The sequence below is a fragment of the Myxine glutinosa genome, chromosome 6, assembly GCF_964187855.1.
Source record: "Myxine glutinosa chromosome 6, kmMyxGlut1.1, whole genome shotgun sequence".
Lineage (NCBI taxonomy): Eukaryota > Metazoa > Chordata > Myxini > Myxiniformes > Myxinidae > Myxine > Myxine glutinosa.
This window is the reverse complement of record NC_136266.1, coordinates 1822436-1842623: the sequence shown is the minus strand read 5'-3', so window position 1 is coordinate 1842623 and position 20188 is coordinate 1822436. Positions and strand designations below refer to the sequence as shown.

Below are 20188 nucleotides of genomic sequence, written 5' to 3'. Positions count from 1 at the left end.
GAACCGATCGCAAAGATATTTTGGGTGTATAATCCTGGGATCCCCAGGAGTAAAATAGGCTATTTGGTTTTCCCAATTTGAGCTTTAGTCTCCAGCATTCTCAGGTTTGGACTCCCGCATAACATTCGCGTTTGCATGACGTTCATTGTGACGTCTTCTTACGTCGAGCAATGGTACCCGCCCAATGGGCGGGGCTTCAATTGGGAGGCCCAAATGAAAAGGCCAAATATCGGAAATTGAAGCCTTTTTTTCTTTTAAACGATTTATATAAACATCCGCCATGCGGAAACGTCATGCGGGAGCAAGTATCAGCAGGATGTGGCAGTGTGGGAGTCCACGTTTGCACCGATCGCTGCACCATGTGCCGCACAAACGGCTGCACCGATCGCTGCACCATGTGCCGCACAATGGCTGCACCGATCGCTGCACCGTGTGCCACACAAACGGCTGCACCGATCGCTGCACCGTGTGCCGCACAAACGGCTGCACCGATCGCTGCACCGTGTGCCGCACTAACGGCTGCACCGATCGCTGCACCGTGTGCCGCACAATGGCTGCACCGATCGCTGCACCGTGTGCCGCACAAACGGCTGCACCGTGTGCCGCACAATGGCTGCACCGATCGCTGCACCGTGTGTCGCACAAACGACTGCACCGATCGCTGCACAGCTGCATCGATCGCATGTGGCATGAAGGAGGATCTGCACTTCGGCATGAAGGAGGATCAGATCTAACAGATCACTGTCTCCATCAATCTTGCCAAGGCCGTAACACCGATCGGCTCAAAATCCTTTTCACTGTTGATTTGGTACAGTTACACGTATCGGGAATTTGGTACACGTATCGGGAGTACGTACGACATAGCGATTGTGAACACGATTATCGATCACGATTCACGATCACGATCATCACGATCATAGTGTATCGATCACGATTTGAAACGTGATGGCATAATATTTACCGATATGAACAGTGATGTGGCTTTTATTGAAATTCTAACGATACTGTTTAGATTGTGATGATTTGCGTGTGATATGATTCAACGGATGTTTACATGAATCGTTTAAAATAAAAAAAAACCTTCAATTTCGGATATTTTGCCATCGCCATATGCAGATTCGCCACGGACCCACGATCGATGTTTCTCTACGTACCCGTTTGTTTGCGAACAGGTACGTTTTTCATGGAAGTCCTTCACGAACTTGCTGTCCATGTCTGGCGTGCGACTGAAGGTGCTCCAGGAATGTGGAATTTATTGGTTTCATGCTTTAGCATTCACCGTATCTGCATTGCCTGTTTCTTTCTGGCCTCCCACCCATGCATAGCACGGGTATTTCTCTAGTAAAATGTAAAATTAAAGCGCGGCGTTACGCGCGCTGCTTGTGAGCAAGGAGGAAGCGGACAAGCGGTAACATATAAACGTCTTTATTGTAAGAGCTCACTGTAACACTGGCCCGCTCCGGGCTGGGCGCCCGGTGTATATCATGAGGCCACGCCTACCCCTCGGGCGTGGCCACCGCCCACTTGGTGCGCGGGATGATGTCACCACGCCAGTGGGCTTTTGTGTCCGCCACACGCGCCCCCCCAGAATTCCTGCGTACCTGGAGGGCCAGTTTGCGGGGCAGACGAATGACCCGGCCGAAGCGCCCCCTGGCGATCGGCGGCGTCCGGGGTGCAGGGATGCCAGGTGGGATGCCCCTGGCTGCCCCTGGGATGGGTGCAGGACCGGGGGGCGGCGTGGCGGCGGGGCTGGGCGGTGCCGGGGGTCCGCCCGCAGGAGGGCGGCCCGACGTGGGGGTCGGGCCACTGGCGGTGGATGGTCCACATCGAGGTGGGCTGGCTTGAGGCGGTCTACCGAAACGCGGTCAGGAGTACCGCCGATGTCCAGGGTGAAGTGCTTCGCCCCGGTCTCCAGCACGCGGAAAGGCCCGTCGTACGGGGGCTGCAGTGGTGTCCGATGGGCATCGTGGTGGACGAAGACGTACTCCGCCGCGCGAAGCTCCGGGGCGACGTGCGTCGGTGGGTGCCCGTGGCATGCCGTTGGCACCGGGGCGAAGCTCTGGGCGGTCTCTTGCAGAGCGGAGCGCTGCTGTGCCGCGGACCATGGTGCCGTGGAGTCGGGGAGGAATTCCCCAGGCACCCGCAGCGGTTGCCCGAAGACCAACTCCGCCGCGGATGCGCGCAGGTCCTCCTTGGGCGCCGTCCGGAGGCCCAGCAGGACCCAGGGGAGCCTGTCGACCCAGCCGCCGTCGCGGAGGGTGGCCCGGAGCGCGGCCTTCAATGAGCGGTGAAATCGCTCACACAGGCCGTTAGCCTGGGGGTGGTAGGCCGTGGTTCGGTGCAGCCGGACCCCGAGCCCCTGCGCAACCGCCCCCCAGAGCTCCGAGGTGAACTGGGGGCCGCGGTCGGATGAGATGTCTGAGGGGGCGCCGAACCGGGCGACCCAGGTGGCGATGAAAGCCTGCGCGACATCGGCCGCCGTTGTCGACGCCAAGGGCACGGCCTCCGGCCACCGGGTGGTGCGATCCACCATGGTGAGGACGTAGGTGAAACCCCGCGAGGGGGGCAGAGGTCCCACCAGGTCCACGTGGACGTGGTCAAACCGGCGTTCCGGCACCGTGAACGGGGCCAACGGGGCCTGGGTGTGCCGGTGCACCTTGGCGCGCTGGCACGCGAGGCACGTCCTGGCCCAGCCGCGGACGGCCTTCCGGAGGCCATGCCAGACGAACTTGTCGGCGATCAGCCTTTGGGAGGCCCTCGCGCCCGGGTGGGACAGGCCGTGGATGGCGTCAAACACCTGGCGCTGCCAGCCCGCGGGCACGATGGGGCGAGGACGCCCGAGGGAGACGTCGCACAAGAGGGCCACGCCCGTGCCGTCGAACGGCACCTCGGTGACGCGGAGGCCCGTGACGGCGGTCCACAAGGCCTGGACGTCGGGGTCAGCGGCCTGGTCCGCTGCCATCCGGGCATAGTCGATGCCGAGGTGGACTGCGTGGGCGACGGCCCGGGACAGGCAATCCGCCACCGGGTTGTCCTTCCCCGCGACGTGCTGGATGTCCGTCGTGTACTCGGACACGGCCGAGAGGTGACGCTGCTGCCGGGCCGACCACGGCTCGGTGACCTTGCCCATCGCGAAGATCAGCGGCTTGTGGTCGACGAAGGCAGTGAACGCACGGCCCTCGAGCAGATGGCGGAAGTGCCTGACCGCCAAGTGAAGTCCGAGCAACTCGCGGTCGAAGGTACTGTAACGGCGTTCGGGCGGGCGAAGCTGCCGGCTAAAGAACGCCAGCGGTTGCCAAGCTCCACGCACCCATTGCTCGTGCACCGCGCCCACTGCCTAGTCCGAGGCATCGGTGGTGAGGGCGATCGGTGCATCGGGCGCCGGGTGCGCGAGCATGGTGGCGTTAGCCAAGGCGAGCTTCGCGCCCGTGAACGCCGTGTCCATCTGCTCGGTCCAGGTAATGTCGCCTTTGCCCGGCTTACCTCGGAGAGCTTCATGCAGGGGGCGCAGGAGCTGGGCGATGCGGGGCAGGAACCGATGGTAAAAGTTCACCATGCCCAGGAACTCCTGCAGCCCTCTGATCGTGCGGGGGCGCGGAAACCCCTTCACCGCCTCCACCTTGGCCGGCAGGGGGACGGCTCCGTGCCTGGTGACACGGTGCCCCAGAAAATCGATTGTGGCGGCGCCGAACCGGCACTTTGCGGGGTTCACAATCAGGCCATGCTGGCCCAGGCGTTCGAAGAGCGTGCGGAGGTGGCGTAGGTGCTCTTCGCGGGACGCGCTGGCGACGAGGATATCGTCCAGGTAGACGTAGACAAAATCCAAGTCGCGCAGGACGCTGTCCATCAGTCGCTGGAACGCCTGAGCCGCATTCTTCAGACCGAAGGCCATGCGCAGGAACTCGAAGAGTCCGAATGGCGTGATGACCGCCGTCTTCGGGACGTCCTCCGGCCTGACGGGGACCTGATGGTAGCCGCGTATGAGGTCCACCTTCGAGAAGAAGGACCTGCCCGCCAAACGGGCAGAAAAGTCCTGAATGTGGGGGACGGGGTAGCGGTCGGGAGTCGTGGCGTCATTGAGACGGCGATAGTCCCCGCATGGTCGCCATCCCCCGCCGGGCTTCGGCACGATGTGCAGCGGCGACGCCCAAGCGCTCTCTGAGCGCCGAACGATGCCGAGTCGCTCCAGGGTAGCGAACCCCGCTTTTGCCACCGCCAGCTTTGTCGGCTCGAGGCGGCGTGCCCGGGCATAGACCGGTGGCCCGACGGTGGGGATGTGATGGGCCACCCCGTGCTTGACGGCCCCCGCCGAGAAGGTGGGCCGCGTGAGGGCCGGGAAGCCGGCGAGGAGGCGGGTGAATGCGTCCGCTGCCGGAAGCGTACAGACCAACGTGGCCGGAACCGAACCGTTCGGCAAGCCGCTTGGCAAGCCGCTCGTTGAACTGGGCAACGCACAAGCGAGCGAGCTGAACGTCTCGGCCTGGACAAGACGTCTGCGCTTGACGTCGACCAGGAGCCCATTAGTGCACAGGAAGTCCGCGCCAAGCAGTGCCATGGGCACGTCGGCGGTGACGAACGTCCATCGGAAAACCTGCCCTCCAAACCGCAGAGAGAGGCAGCGTTTTCCGTACGTACGGGTGGGCGTCCCGTTCGCGGCAAGCAGCGCGGGGCCCCCACCCGCGGCGTGCTTGTCTGACGTGCCGGCGGGAATGACACTCACCTGCGCTCCCGTGTCGCACAGGTAACGGCGCCCGGAGAAGGTGTCGGTTATGAACAGCAGGCTGCTCGAACGGCCGGCGCTCATCGCCACTATTGAGCGCCGGCCCGGGCGTTTCCCGACCTGTTGAAGGAGCATGGCGGATGACACTGCCGAGCTTCGTGGCCGAACTTGGCGTGGAACCAGCACCAGGTGGTGGAGCTGGAGGAGCGCGGCTGGCTCCGCCAGGCCGGTGGAGTTGGTGGGTTTCCCCGTGGTGGCGGTTTTCGCCGCGGCGGTGGGCGGGGCGTGGCGGCGTTCACGAGGTGCGTATACGCATGCTGCGTATGCTGTAGAAGCTGATGCTGTGGAACATGCTGCGTATGCTGTAGAAGCTGATGCTGTGGAACAGCAGCATCAGCAGCATCAGCAGCATCAGCTTCGAGGGCCGTGATGGCCACGCCGACTCTCGCCCGCGTGTCCGAAGCGGCGAAGTACCTGTCCGCCTCGGCTGCCAATGCTCGGGGTTCTGTTAGCCCGGTCCCGGCCAACGCGAGGCGAACCTGCGCTGGAAGTTGGCGCCGGAAAAGCGCCCGGAATAGGGAACCGGGGGCTTCGTCGCCCAACAGTGACAGCAGATGGTCCATTCGGACCGACGGGCGCGTGTCACCGAGCTCGGGGAGATCCAGGAGGCGGTCGGCCCGTGCGTCGTCCGTGAGGCCGAACGTGGCTAGGAGTAGCCGCTTGAGTGCCTCGTACTTGTGGCCGTCCGGTGGTTGGCGAAGGACGGACACAACTCGAGCGGCCGTGCCGGGCCCGAGGGAGGCGACGACGTGGCAATAGCGCGTGTCATCGCCGGTGAGGCGCCGAAGCTGAAATTGGGCTTCGGCCTGGACGAACCAGACTTCGGCCTGAGCCTCCCAAAATTCCGGAAGTTTGACGAAGTTGGCCATGGCAATGGCGTCGCGTGTGGAAGGATCGCTCCGGCAGATCCAACATCGAGGGTCACCAGTAAAGCGCGGCGTTACGCGCGCTGCTTGCGAGCAAGGAGGAAGCGGATAAGCGGTAACATATAAACGTCTTTATTGTAAGAGCTCACTGTAACACTCGCCCGCTCCGGGCTGGGCGCCCGGTGTATATCATGAGGCCACGCCTACCCCTCGGGCGTGGCCACCGCCCACTTGGTGCGCGGGATGATGTCACCACGCCAGTGGGCTTTTGTGTCCGCCACAATATCACGTATATTACGAATACATTTGTGCAAAATAATTGTTTGTATTATGATTGGTGTAAACCATGACAATACAGCAACTCGGGTACAGTCATCCATCTCTATATCTACATATGTGGACAGTGTCTGTGTTGTCACTGAACTACTTACTCTCCTTCAAACTTTTGTTTATGTCGTGGTGAACTGTTTTGAATTATGTGGTGGTGAGGTGTTTTGAATTACATGGTGGTGAGATGTTTTGGATTACGTGGTGGTGAGGTGTTTTGAATTACGTGGTGGTGAGGTGTTTTGAATTATGTGGCGGTGAGATGTTTTGAATTACATGGTGGTGAGATGTTTTCAATTACGTGGTGGTGAGATGTTTTCAATTACGTGGTGGCGAGATGTTTTCAATTACGTGGTGGTGAGGTGTTTTGAATTATGTGGCGGTGCGGTGTTTTGAATTACGTGGTGGTGAGATGTTTTGAATTATGTGGTGGTGAGATGTTTTGAATTACGTGGTGGTGAGGTGCTTTGAATTACGTGGTGGTGAGGTGTCTTGAATTATGTGGTGGTGAGGTGTCTTGAATTACGTGGTGGTGAGTTGTTTTGAATTACGTGGTGGTGAGGTGTCTTGAATTATGTGGTGGTGAGGTGTTTTGAATTATGTGGTGGTGAGGTGTTTTGAATTACGTGGTGGTGAGGTGTTTTGAAGTATGTGGTGGTGAGGTGTTTTAATTACGTGGTGGTGAGGTGCTTTGAATTACGTGGTGGTGATGTGTTTTGAATTACATGGTGGTGAGATGTGGTGCTTTGAATTATGTGGTGGTGAGGTGTTTTGAATTATGCGGTGGTGAAATGTTTTTAATTACGTGGTGGTGAGGTGTTTTTAATTACTTGGAGGTGAGGTGTTTTGAATTACGTGGTGGTGAGGTGTTTTAAATTACTTGGTGGTGAGGTGTTTTGAATTACGTGGTGGTGAGGTGTTTTTAATTACTTGGAGGTGAGGTGTTTTGAATTATGTGGACGGGAGGTGTTTTTAATTACGTGGACGGGAGGTGTTTTGAATTACTTGGTGGTGAGATGTTTTGAATTACGTGGCGGTGAGGTGTTTTAAATTACTTGGTGGTGAGGTGTTTTGAATTACGTGGTGGTGAGGTGTTTTTAATTACTTGGAGTTGAGGTGTTTTGAATTACGTGGAAGGGAGGTGTTTTTAATTACGTGGACGGGAGGTGTTTTGAATTACTTGGTGGTGAGATGTTTTGAATTACGTGGCGGTGAGGTGTTTTAAATTACTTGGTGGTGAGGTGTTTTGAATTACGTGGCGGTGAGGTGTTTTGAATTACTTGGTGGTGAGGTGTTTTAAATTACTTGGTGGTGAGGTGCTTTGAATTACGTGGGCAGGAGGTGTTTTTAATTACGTGGACGGGAGGTGTTTTGAATTACTTGGTGGTGAGGTGTTTTGAATTACTTGGTGGTGAGGTGTTTTGAATTACGTGGTGGTGAGGGGTTTTGAATTACGTGGTGGTGAGGTGATTTGAATTCCGTGGTGGTGAGGTGTTTTGAATTACGTGGTGGTGAGGGGTTTTGAATTACGTGGTGGTGAGGGGTTTTGAATTACGTGGTGGTGAGGGGTTTTGAATTACGTGGTGGTGAGGGGTTTTGAATTACGTGGTGGTGAGGTGTTGAGAATTACGTGGTGGTGAGGGGTTTTGAATTACGTGGTGGTGAGGGGTTTTGAATTACATGGTGGTGAGGTGTTGTGAATTACGTGGTGGTGAGGGGTTTTGAATTACGTGGTGGTGAGGTGATTTGAATTCCGTGGTGGTGAGGTGTTTTGAATTACGTGGTGGTGAGGGGTTTTGAATTACGTGGTGGTGAGGGGTTTTGAATTACGTGGTGGTGAGGGGTTTTGAATTACGTTGTGGTGAGGGGTTTTGAATTACGTGGTGGTGAGGGGTTTTGAATTACGTGGTGGTGAGGGGTTTTGAATTCCGTGGTGGTGAGGTGTTTTGAATTACGTGGTGGTGAGGGGTTTTGAATTACGTGGTGGTGAGGGGTTTTGAATTACGTGGTGGTGAGGTGTTTTGAATTCCGTGGTGGTGAGTTGTTTTGAATTACGTGGTGGTGAGGGGTTTTGAATTACATGGTGGTGAGGGGTTTTGAATTACGTGGTGGTGGGGGGTTTTGAATTACGTGGTGGTGAGGGGTTTTGAATTACGTGGTGGTGAGGGGTTTTGAATTACGTGGTGGTGAGGGGTTTTGAATTACGTGGTGGTGAGGGGTTTTGAATTACGTGGTGGTGAGGGGTTTTGAATTACGTGGTGGTGAGGGGTTTTGAATTACGTGGTGGTGAGGTGTTGTGAATTACGTGGTGGTGAGGGGTTTTGAATTACGTGGTGGTGAGGGGTTTTGAATTACGTGGTGGTGAGGTGTTGTGAATTACGTGGTGGTGAGGGGTTTTGAATTACGTGGTGGTGAGGTGATTTGAATTCCGTGGTGGTGAGGTGTTTTGAATTACGTGGTGGTGAGGGGTTTTGAATTACGTGGTGGTGAGGGGTTTTGAATTACGTGGTGGTGAGGGGTTTTGAATTACGTGGTGGTGAGGGGTTTTGAATTACGTGGTGGTGAGGGGTTTTGAATTACGTGGTGGTGAGGGGTTTTGAATTCTGTGGTGGTGAGGTGTTTTGAATTACGTGGTGGTGAGGGGTTTTGAATTACGTGGTGGTGAGGGGTTTTGAATTACGTGGTGGTGAGGTGTTTTGAATTCCGTGGTGGTGAGGTGTTTTGAATTACGTGGTGGTGAGGGGTTTTGAATTACGTGGTGGTGAGGGGTTTTGAATTACGTGGTGGTGAGGGGTTTTGAATTACGTGGTGGTGAGGTGTTTTAAATTACGTGGTGGTGAGGTGTTTTGAATTACGTGGTGGTGAGATGTTTTGAATTACGTGGTGGTGAGATGTTTTGAATTACGTGGTGGTGAGGTGTTTTAAATTACGTGGTGGTGAGGTGTTTTGAATTACGTGGTGGTGAGATGTTTTGAATTACGTGGTGGTGAGGTGTTTTGAATTATGTGGTGGTGCGGTGTTTTGAATTACGTGGTGGTGAGGTGTTTTGAATTACGTGGTGGTGCGGTGTTTTGAATTACGTGGTGGTGCGGTGTTTTGAATTACGTGGAGGTGAGGTGTTTTGAATTACGTGGTGGTGAGTTGTTTTGAATTACGTGGAGGTGAGGTGTTTTGAATTACTTGGTGGTGAGGTGTTTTGAATTCCGTGGTGGTGAGGTGTTTTGAATTCCGTGGTGGTGAGGTGTTTTGAATTACGTGGAGGTGAGGTGTTTTGAATTACGTGGAGGTGAGTTGTTTTGAATTACGTGGAGGTGAGTTGTTTTGAATTACGTGGAGGTGAGGTGTTTTGAATTACGTGGAGGTGAGGTGTTTTGAATTCCGTGGTGGTGAGGTGTTTTAAATTACGTGGTGGTGAGGTGTTTTAAATTACTTGGTGGTGAGGTGTTTTGAATTACGTGGTGGTGAGGTGTTTTGAATTACGTGGTGGTGAGTTGTTTTGAATTACGTGGAGGTGAGGTGTTTTGAATTCCGTGGTGGTGAGGTGTTTTAAATTACGTGGTGGTGAGGTGTTTTAAATTACGTGGAGGTGAGGTGTTTTAAATTACGTGGAGGTGAGGTGTTTTAAATTACGTGGAGGTGAGGTGTTTTGAATTACGTGGAGGTGAGGTGTTTTGAATTACGTGGTGGTGAGGTGTTTTGAATTACGTGGTGGTGGGGGTTTTTGAATTACGTGGAGGTGAGGTGTTTTGAATTACGTGGAGGTGAGGTGTTTTGAATTACGTGGTGGTGGGGGGTTTTGAATTACGTGGTGGTGGGGGGTTTTGAATTACGTGGAGGTGAGGTGTTTTGAATTACGTGGTGGTGGGGGGTTTTAAATTACGTGGAGGTGAGGTGTTTTGAATTACGTGGTGGTGAGGGGTTTTGAATTACGTGGAGGTGAGGTGTTTTAAATTACGTGGAGGTGAGGTGTTTTGAATTACGTGGAGGTGAGGTGTTTTGAATTACGTGGTGGTGAGGTGTTTTGAATTACGTGGTGGTGAGGTGTTTTGAATTACGTGGTGGTGGGGGGTTTTGAATTACGTGGAGGTGAGGTGTTTTGAATTACGTGGAGGTGAGGTGTTTTGAATTACGTGGTGGTGGGGGGTTTTGAATTACGTGGTGGTGGGGGGTTTTGAATTACGTGGAGGTGAGGTGTTTTGAATTACGTGGTGGTGGGGGGTTTTAAATTACGTGGAGGTGAGGTGTTTTGAATTACGTGGTGGTGGGGGGTTTTGAATTACGTGGAGGTGAGGGGTTTTGAATTACGTGGAGGTGAGGTGTTTTGAATTACGTGGTGGTGGGGGGTTTTAAATTACGTGGAGGTGAGGTGTTTTGAATTACGTGGAGGTGAGGTGTTTTGAATTACGTGGTGGTGAGGTGTTTTGAATTACGTGGTGGTGACGTATTTTAAATTACGTGGTGGTGAGGTGTTTTAAATTACGTGGTGGTGAGGTGTAATGGTCCCAAACTTCCAGTCTGCCCCTACCCCTCCCCGATGTGTGTGTGCTGAGGGGTTCTTTCTTGAATTTTATATATTTTTTCAACCTAAATTGCCGATAAAAATGTAATATCACAAACACAACAAATACATTTGTGCAAAGTAATTGTTTGTATTATGATTGCTGTAAATCATGACAACACAGCAACTCAGGTACAGTCATTATCCTCAGGTAAAATAAGCCCGCTCCTCAGTATCGACGCTTGGTGAGCCGAGCCGAGCTGGTGTACACAAGTATGTTATGTACAAGTGGTTCATGTCCATTTGTCATGGATTCACAGCAGAGCTGGTGTGTGGATATCGATATAGATACCGCATGTATAACGTATATGAAGCTCATGCTAACCACTGATTCGCTGATATTAATGTTCGGTACCTTCCAGGTGTCATGGAAAGTTGAGTTTTGGTGCCGATGAACATCGAAGCTGATACATTGGGAAAAAAGACGGAAAGCAAAGCATCCGAAAATGAATATTTACGTGAAAAACCGGAAATGTGTCCATAAAAGAAAGAAACCTCAATCAATATCGAGCATTTGAAAATTGTAATTTCTGTAACTGTAAACTGTGAAATAAACATGACATCATTATATACTAGGGCATGCCCGTACGTGGGTGCAATGCCCGTACGTGGGTACGTGGGTACGTGGGTGCGAGTACGGTGACAATCCCCCCCCCCCTCCATTTACATGAAATGGTTTGGTCCATGAAATGGTTTGGTCCATTCGCAACGCCAAAGCGAACGGCGAACGGCTTGCGAGTACGGTGACAACCCCCCCCCCTCTATTTACATGAAATGGTTTGGTCCATTCGCAACGACCACAGAACCCCCCCCCCCCCCCCCTCTATTTACATGAAATGGTTTGGTCCATTCGCAACGCCAAAGCGAACGGCGAACGGCTAAATCGCCATAGCTCGGTAACTACTTGTCCGATTAATATGAAACCTTGAAAAGGCACATCCTCAGGTCCCCAGCAATATACCTGGCAAGTTTAAAGTATATCGGACCCGTGGTTGTCGAGAAACAGCGGTCACAGACAAACATACAAACATACAAACATACACACAGAGATTAGTGGAATTATAGATAGATGACATGACATGTCATGGACGTTTCTTCATGTCCATTTGTCCATGTGTGAATATTCATGTGCGTGTGTGTGTCCATGCGCGTGTGTCCATGTCCATGTGCAGGTGTCCATGCGCGTTTCTTCATGTCCATTTGTCCATGTGTGAGTGTTCATGTACGTGTGTGTATCCATGTTCGTGTGTCCATGTGTGAGTATTAATGTACGTGTATGTGTCCATGTTCGTGTGTCCATGTCCATGTGCGGGTGTCCGTGCGCGTTTCTTTATGTCCATTTGTCCATGTGTGAGTATTCATGTACGTGTGTGTGTCCATGTTCGTGTGTCCATGTGTGAGTATTAATGTACGTGTGTGTGTCCATGTTCGTGTGTCCATGTCCATGTGCGGGTGTCCATGCGCGTTTCTTCATGTCCATTTGTCCATGTGTGAGTGTTCATGTACGTGTGTGTGTCCATGTTCGTGTGTCCATGTGTGAGTATTAATGTACGTGTGTGTGTCCATGTTCGTATGTCCATGTGCGGGTGTCCGTGCGCGTTTCTTTATGTCCATTTGTCCATGTGTGAGTATTCATGTGCGTGTGTGTGTCCATGCACGTGTGTCCATGTCCATGTGCGGGTGTCCATGCGCGTTTCTTCATGTCCATTTGTCCATGTGTGTGTGTTCATGTACGTGTGTGTGTCCATGTTCGTGTGTCCATGTGTGAGTATTAATGTACGTGTGTGTGTCCATGTTCGTGTGTCCATGTCCATGTGCGGGTGTCCGTGCGCGTTTCTTTATGTCCATTTGTCCATGTGTGAGTATTCATGTGCGTGTGTGTGTCCATGTTCGTGTGTCCATGTCCATGTGCGGGTGTCCATGCGCGTTTGTTTATGTCCATTTGTCCATGTGTGAGTATTCATGCACGTGTGTGTGTGTCCATGTTCGCGTGTCCATGTCCATGTGTGAGTATTCATGTACGTGTGTCCATGGCTCCATGTGCTTGTGTCCATGTGTGTGTTTGTCTGTCTGTCACGATTTTGTCTACAGTTTTCAAGTCGTCATTGTGGATTTTTTTGGTGTGCGTAGGTGAGTGACCGGCCAAGGAGAGCAAGGCACACTTTTGGTGAAGATTCGAATCCGGATCCGGGAATTGTTTAAGAGACTTTTCACCTTTGAGACATATTGGGCTAAAACAAATATATCGCACGACATCTCAAAAAGTTCTGGACGGATCGAGACGAAACCTGGTGGACAGGTAACAGGTTGGGTGTGACGAGCACGAATCGGTTCGGGTTTGGTGAAGATTCGAATCGAGATCTGAGAATATTTTAAAGTGACTCTTCAGCATTAAATAAAAAGGCTAAAAACGATATATATCGTGGAATAGTGGAAAAGGAGAAGGAAAAGTGTAAACTTACAGAATTGTTGACTTCACTGCACCCTGCACACTGCACCCTGCTACAGTACCAGTACCGGTACCGGTACCCTAGTAGGTAGTGGTACACTTCACCTCGGTGACTGAATGAGTTTTTTATCATCGCAGTAATTTGTGAATAAAAGGTCATAAAACAAATGTACTATGAACTCGGTTCAAACGACGATGAACTTTATTCGCAGGTTGATGTTAAATATTGTAAATCCTCGTGCACACCTTGATTACCTTGCATACGTAATAAGTGCACATACACGCGATCGAGTAAGTGACGACTGTGCGCCCTTCATGCTCGAAGTCCGAATGGTCCGATCCACGCACAAAAACTCGACATTCCTTCGTGTTTGTTGTGAACGTTTAATTTTCAAATGACAAAACATGCTGACGTCACGTCTCGGCAGCGATCCCACTGGTTGTGGACGAGCGTCGAGCGGTGACGCTGATGACGCGCTCTGGCGCCGCGGGTCACGTGACGCGCTCCACGGAGGTGCGCCGAACCTCGCTGAAGCAAAGATAGCGGTGTTATTGATGTGAACGCCATGAAATGTAAGTCACAGAGCTCCTTTAATAAACGACAGAGCGAGAGGCCGAAGGAAAGGAGGAAAGTTTATCTCGCATGCGCCGTCCAACACAAACCCAAGGCACACGCGTCTGATTGAGGGCCAAGCCGAGGCGGGGTCCCATTGCGCTTTGTTTTTCCTCCTTCCCTCGTCTAGACAAGACCCTCTCATGGCGCGCCCGTTCGCTCGTTCCTCGGGACAGATTCCTGAGGCGAACCGCATCCCCCTGTGTGTGAGGGTCGATTCACGGTGACCGAGCGACCGGGGCCACCACGCTCGTCTTTTCACCACGTCGATCCCGCCGCCTCACAGTGTCGTCCATTTTTTAAAATCCCCTCAGAGACTCTCTGTGTTATCGGCGAATAAATAACAGACCGATCGGTGTTGTTTTTACCGTGAATGACGTGTAAACGACACCTTTACCCCGCTATTCATCGCTCTTCAATCAACCATTTTGATTGACGCTGAGGCACCTTTAGCGTGTCCCAACCGAGTTTGTACCATGGCACGGTGAAACCTACCGTGATACCTTGATACCTATGGCACGGTGAAACCTACCGTGATACCTTGATACCTATGGCACGGTGAAACCTACCGTGATACCTTGATACCTATGGCACGGTGAAACCTACCGTGATACCTTGATACCTATGGCACGGTGAAACCTACCGTGATACCTTAACACGTGGTATTCTGATATAAAGTTAAACTCTGCTGTGGTGTGGTAAAGCTGAGCTGCTAGTTGTTAAACATGGTGGTGTACAGTTAAACTCTGCTGTGGTGTGGTAAAGCTGGGCTGCTAGTTGTTAAACATGGTGGTGTACAGTTAAACTCTGCTGTGGTGTGGTAAAACTGGGCTGCTCGTTGTTAAACATGGTGGTGTACAGTTAAACTCTGCTGTGGTGTGGTAAAGCTGGGCTGCTAGTTGTTAAACGTGGTGGTGTACAGTTAAACGCTGCTGTGGTGTGGTAAAACCGAGCTGCTAGTTGTTAAACATGGTGGTGTACAGTTAAACTCTGCTGTGGTGTGGTAAAGCTGAGCTGCTAGTTGTTAAACATGGTGGTGTACAGTTAAACTCTGCTGTGGTGTGGTAAAGCTGGGCTGCTAGTTGTTAAACGTGGTGGTGTACAGTTAAACGCTGCTGTGGTGTGGTAAAACCGAGCTGCTGGTTGTTAAACATGGTGGTGTACAGTTAAACTCTGCTGTGGTGTGGTAAAGCTGAGCTGCTAGTTGTTAAACATGGTGGTGTACAGTTAAACTCTGCTGTGGTGTGGTAAAACCGAGCTGCTAGTTGTTAAACATGGTGGTGTACAGTTAAACTCTGCTGTGGTGTGGTAAAGCTGGGCTGCTAGTTGTTAAACATGGTGGTGTACAGTTAAACTCTGCTGTGGTGTGGTAAAGCTGGGCTGCTAGTTGTTAAACGTGGTGGTGTACAGTTAAACGCTGCTGTGGTGTGGTAAAACCGAGCTGCTAGTTGTTAAACATGGTGGTGTACAGTTAAACGCTGCTGTGGTGTGGTAAAACCGAGCTGCTAGTTGTTAAACATGGTGGTGTACAGTTAAACGCTGCTGTGGTGTGGTAAAACTGAGCTGCTCGTTGTTAAACATGGTGGTGTACAGTTAAACGCTGCTGTGGTGTGGTAAAACCGAGCTGCTAGTTGTTAAACATGGTGGTGTACAGTTAAACTCTGCTGTGGTGTGGTAAAGCTGAGCTGCTGGTTGTTAAACGTGGTGGTGTACAGTTAAACTCTGCTGTGGTGTGGTAAAGCTGGGCTGCTAGTTGTTAAACGTGGTGGTGTACAGTTAAACTCTGCTGTGGTGTGGTAAAACCGAGCTGCTAGTTGTTAAACATGGTGGTGTACAGTTAAACTCTGCTGTGGTGTGGTAAAGCTGGGCTGCTAGTTGTTAAACATGGTGGTGTACAGTTAAACTCTGCTGTGGTGTGGTAAAGCTGGGCTGCTAGTTGTTAAACGTGGTGGTGTACAGTTAAACGCTGCTGTGGTGTGGTAAAACCGAGCTGCTAGTTGTTAAACATGGTGGTGTACAGTTAAACTCTGCTGTGGTGTGGTAAAGCTGGGCTGCTAGTTGTTAAACATGGTGGTGTACAGTTAAACTCTGCTGTGGTGTGGTAAAGCTGGGCTGCTAGTTGTTAAACGTGGTGGTGTACAGTTAAACTCTGCTGTGGTGTGGTAAAACCGAGCTGCTAGTTGTTAAACATGGTGGTGTACAGTTAAACTCTGCTGTGGTGTGGTAAAACTGGGCTGCTCGTTGTTAAACATGGTGGTGTACAGTTAAACTCTGCTGTGGTGTGGTAAAGCTGAGCTGCTGGTTGTTAAACATGGTGGTGTACAGTTAAACTCTGCTGTGGTGTGGTAAAGCTGAGCTGCTAGTTGTTAAACATGGTGGTGTACAGTTAAACTCTGCTGTGGTGTGGTAAAACCGAGCTGCTAGTTGTTAAACATGGTGGTGTACAGTTAAACTCTGCTGTGGTGTGGTAAAGCTGGGCTGCTAGTTGTTAAACGTGGTGGTGTACAGTTAAACTCTGCTGTGGTGTGGTAAAGCTGAGCTGCTGGTTGTTAAACGTGGTGGTGTACAGTTAAACTCTGCTGTGGTGTGGTAAAGCTGAGCTGCTGGTTGTTAAACATGGTGGTGTACAGTTAAACTCTGCTGTGGTGTGGTAAAACCGAGCTGCTAGTTGTTAAACATGGTGGTGTACAGTTAAACTCTGCTGTGGTGTGGTAAAGCTGAGCTGCTGGTTGTTAAACATGGTGGTGTACAGTTAAACTCTGCTGTGGTGTGGTAAAGCTGAGCTGCTGGTTGTTAAACATGGTGGTGTACAGTTAAACTCTGCTGTGGTGTGGTAAAGCTGAGCTGCTGGTTGTTAAACATGGTGGTGTACAGTTAAACTCTGCTGTGGTGTGGTAAAGCTGAGCTGCTAGTTGTTAAACATGGTGGTGTACAGTTAAACTCTGCTGTGGTGTGGTAAAGCTGGGCTGCTCGTTGTTAAACATGGTGGTGTACAGTTAAACGCTGCTGTGGTGTGGTAAAACCGAGCTGCCATTTGTTAAACATGGTGGTGTACAGTTAAACTCTGCTGTGGTGTGGTAAAACCGAGCTGCTAGTTGTTAAACGTGGTGGTGTACAGTTAAACTCTGCTGTGGTGTGGTAAAGCTGAGCTGCTGGTTGTTAAACATGGTGGTGTACAGTTAAACTCTGCTGTGGTGTGGTAAAACTGGGCTGCTCGTTGTTAAACATGGTGGTGTACAGTTAAACTCTGCTGTGGTGTGGTAAAACCGGGCTGCTAGTTGTTAAACATGGTGGTGTATAGTTAAACTCTGCTGTGGTGTGGTAAAACGGAGCTGCTCGTTGTTAAACATGGTGGTGTACAGTTAAACTCTGCTGTGGTGTGGTAAAACTGGGCTGCTCGTTGTTAAACATGGTGGTGTACAGTTAAACTCTGCTGTGGTGTGGTAAAACTGGGCTGCTCGTTGTTAAACATGGTGGTGTACAGTTAAACTCTGCTGTGGTGTGGTAAAACCGGGCTGCTCGTTGTTAAACATGGTGGTGTACAGTTAAACTCTGCTGTGGTGTGGTAAAACTGGGCTGCTCGTTGTTAAACATGGTGGTGTACAGTTAAACTCTGCTGTGGTGTGGTAAAACTGGGCTGCTCGTTGTTAAACATGGTGGTGTACAGTTAAACTCTGCTGTGGTGTGGTAAAACCGGGCTGCTCGTTGTTAAACATGGTGGTGTACAGTTAAACTCTGCTGTGGTGTGGTAAAACTGGGCTGCTCGTTGTTAAACATGGTGGTGTACAGTTAAACTCTGCTGTGGTGTGGTAAAACTGAGCTGCTCGTTGTTAAACATGGTGGTGTACAGTTAAACTCTGCTGTGGTGTGGTAAAACTGGGCTGCTCGTTGTTAAACATGGTGGTGTACAGTTAAACTCTGCTGTGGTGTGGTAAAACCGGGCTGCTAGTTGTTAAACATGGTGGTGTACAGTTAAACTCTGCTGTGGTGTGGTAAAGCTGGCTGCTGGTTGTTAAACATGGTGGTGTACAGTTAAACTCTGCTGTGGTGTGGTAAAACTGGGCTGCTCGTTGTTAAACATGGTGGTGTACAGTTAAACTCTGCTGTGGTGTGGTAAAACCGGGATGCTAGTTGTTAAACATGGTGGTGTACAGTTAAACGCTGCTGTGGTGTGGTAAAACTGAGCTGCTCGTTGTTAAACATGGTGGTGTACAGTTAAACTCTGCTGTGGTGTGGTAAAACTGGGCTGCTCGTTGTTAAACATGGTGGTGTACAGTTAAACTCTGCTGTGGTGTGGTAAAACCGGGCTGCTCGTTGTTAAACATGGTGGTGTACAGTTAAACTCTGCTGTGGTGTGGTAAAACCGGGCTGCTCGTTGTTAAACATGGTGGTGTACAGTTAAACTCTGCTGTGGTGTGGTAAAACCGGGCTGCTCGTTGTTAAACATGGTGGTGTACAGTTAAACTCTGCTGTGGTGTGGTAAAACTGGGCTGCTCGTTGTTAAACATGGTGGTGTACAGTTAAACTCTGCTGTGGTGTCGTAAAACTGGGCTGCTCGTTGTTAAACATGGTGGTGTACAGTTAAACTCTGCTGCGGTGTGGTAAAACTGAGCTGCTAGTTGTGTAACATGGTGGTGTACAGTTAAACTCTGCTGTGGTGTGGTAAAACTGGGCTGCTCGTTGTTAAACATGGTGGTGTACAGTTAAACTCTGCTGTGGTGTGGTAAAACTGAGCTGCTCGTTGTTAAACATGGTGGTGTACAGTTAAACTCTGCTGTGGTGTGGTAAAACTGGGCTGCTGGTTGTTAAACGTGGTGGTGTACAGTTAAACTCTGCTGTGGTGTGGTAAAACTGGGCTGCTAGTTGTGTAACATGGTGGTGTACAGTTAAACTCTGCTGTGGTGTGGTAAAACTGGGCTGCTCGTTGTTAAACATGGTGGTGTACAGTTAAACTCTGCTGTGGTGTGGTAAAACTGGGCTGCTGGTTGTTAAACGTGGTGGTGTACAGTTAAACTCTGCTGTGGTGTGGTAAAACTGGGCTGCTGGTTGTTAAACATGGTGGTGTACAGTTAAACTCTGCTGTGGTGTGGTAAAACTGGGCTGCTCGTTGTTAAACATGGTGGTGTACAGTTAAACTCTGCTGTGGTGTGGTAAAACTGAGCTGCTCGTTGTTAAACATGGTGGTGTACAGTTAAACTCTGCTGTGGTGTGGTAAAACTGAGCTGCTAGTTGTGTAACATGGTGGTGTACAGTTAAACTCTGCTGTGGTGTGGTAAAACTGGGCTGCTCGTTGTTAAACATGGTGGTGTACAGTTAAACTCTGCTGTGGTGTGGTAAAACTGAGCTGCTCGTTGTTAAACATGGTGGTGTACAGTTAAACTCTGCCCTGGGATGGCAAAACAGCTGCTAGTTGTGTAACATGGTTGTCTACAGTTAAACTCTGCTGTGGTGTGGTAAAACTGGGCTGCTCGTTGTTAAACATGTTGGTGTACAGTTAAACGCTGCTGTGGTGTGGTAAAACCGAGCCGTTAGTTGTTAAACATGGTGGTGTACAGGTAAACTCTGCTGTGGTGTGGTAAAACCGAGCCGTTAGTTGTTAAACATGGTGGTGTACAGGTAAACTCTGCTGTGGTGTGGTAAAACCGAGCCGTTAGTTGTTAAACGTGTTGGTGTACAGGTAAACTCTGCTGTGGTGTGGTAAAACCGAGCCGTTAGTTGTTAAACATGGTGGTGTACAGGTAAACTCTGCTGTGGTGTGGTAAAACCGAGCCGTTAGTTGTTAAACGTGGTGGTGTACAGTTAAACTCGGCTGTGGTGTGGTAAAACCGAGCCGTTAGTTGTTAAACATGGTGGTGTACAGTTAAACTCGGCTGTGGTGTGGTAAAACCGAACCGTTAGTTGTTAAACGTGGTGGTGTACAGTTAAACTCTGCTGTGGTGTGGTAAAACCGAGCCGTTAGTTGTTAAACATGGTGGTGTACAGTTATACCAGGAGGTGTAAAGTTAAACTCTGCCGTGGTGTGTTTCGGCAGAATATGGCATCAGAGTTTCAAAACTTCAAGGCGTTTGAAGGACACTGATTTATGCTGGGAAAGAATTAACATTTGCACAATTGAATATTTAACCTCACCCAGACAAATGTTTTAATGTATTAAATGTTGTATGGTTTTAATTATATTTGTTTTGCTTACAATTATTTAATTGTTAATTATAAAAATGAATCCAGGAGAAAAAAAGGGAAGGTGTGCTCCCCTCAATGACCCACCCCATCCCTTGTCCCACTTTCCATGTGTGTATTGGGAAGGGCCAGGGGTGGTGAGTCATGAGTGAGGGCACACAAGGGGGATGTTGGTGTATATGGGTGTGGTGTGGGTGTGCCGAGTGCTGTGTGGTGTGGGTGTGGCGTGTGCTGTCTGGGTGTGGTTTGTTCGTGGAGACAAAAAGGAGGCGGAGTGAATTTTTTCGGCGTAGCCCATGGGGCAAAGCCTTTTAGAAGTGTTTGTCCGTATGTATGTATGTATGTATGTATGTATGTATGTATGTATGTATGTATGTATGTATGTATGTATGTATGTCCCCTCAAACGTCTACCAATC

At 50.6% G+C, this 20188-nt stretch overlaps 2 protein-coding genes across 6 annotated transcripts in view; one reads left to right on the top strand and one right to left on the bottom strand.

Annotated features, from left to right (window-relative positions):
* The window catches only part of LOC137429530 (uncharacterized), a 30155-nt gene extending 17060 nt beyond the window's left edge, over positions 1-13095 (bottom strand). For both annotated transcript variants that reach the window (XM_078779547.1, XM_068119499.2), the window contains exon 1: positions 12994-13095. The gene's annotated coding sequence lies outside the window, so the exon portion shown is untranslated. The remainder of the gene's footprint in view (positions 1-12993) is intronic.
* Positions 13096-13434: 339 nt separating this feature from the next.
* Positions 13435-20188, top strand: part of LOC144892555 (uncharacterized) — a 39982-nt gene continuing 33228 nt past the window's right edge. For 2 of the 4 annotated variants that reach the window (XM_078779554.1, XM_078779553.1), the window contains exon 1: positions 13435-13553. In XM_078779554.1, the coding sequence (XP_078635680.1) occupies positions 13547-13553 (7 nt within the window). In that variant the 5' untranslated portion in view covers positions 13435-13546. The remainder of the gene's footprint in view (positions 13554-20188) is intronic. The other 2 variants (XM_078779550.1, XM_078779549.1) reach the window with 1 other exon arrangement.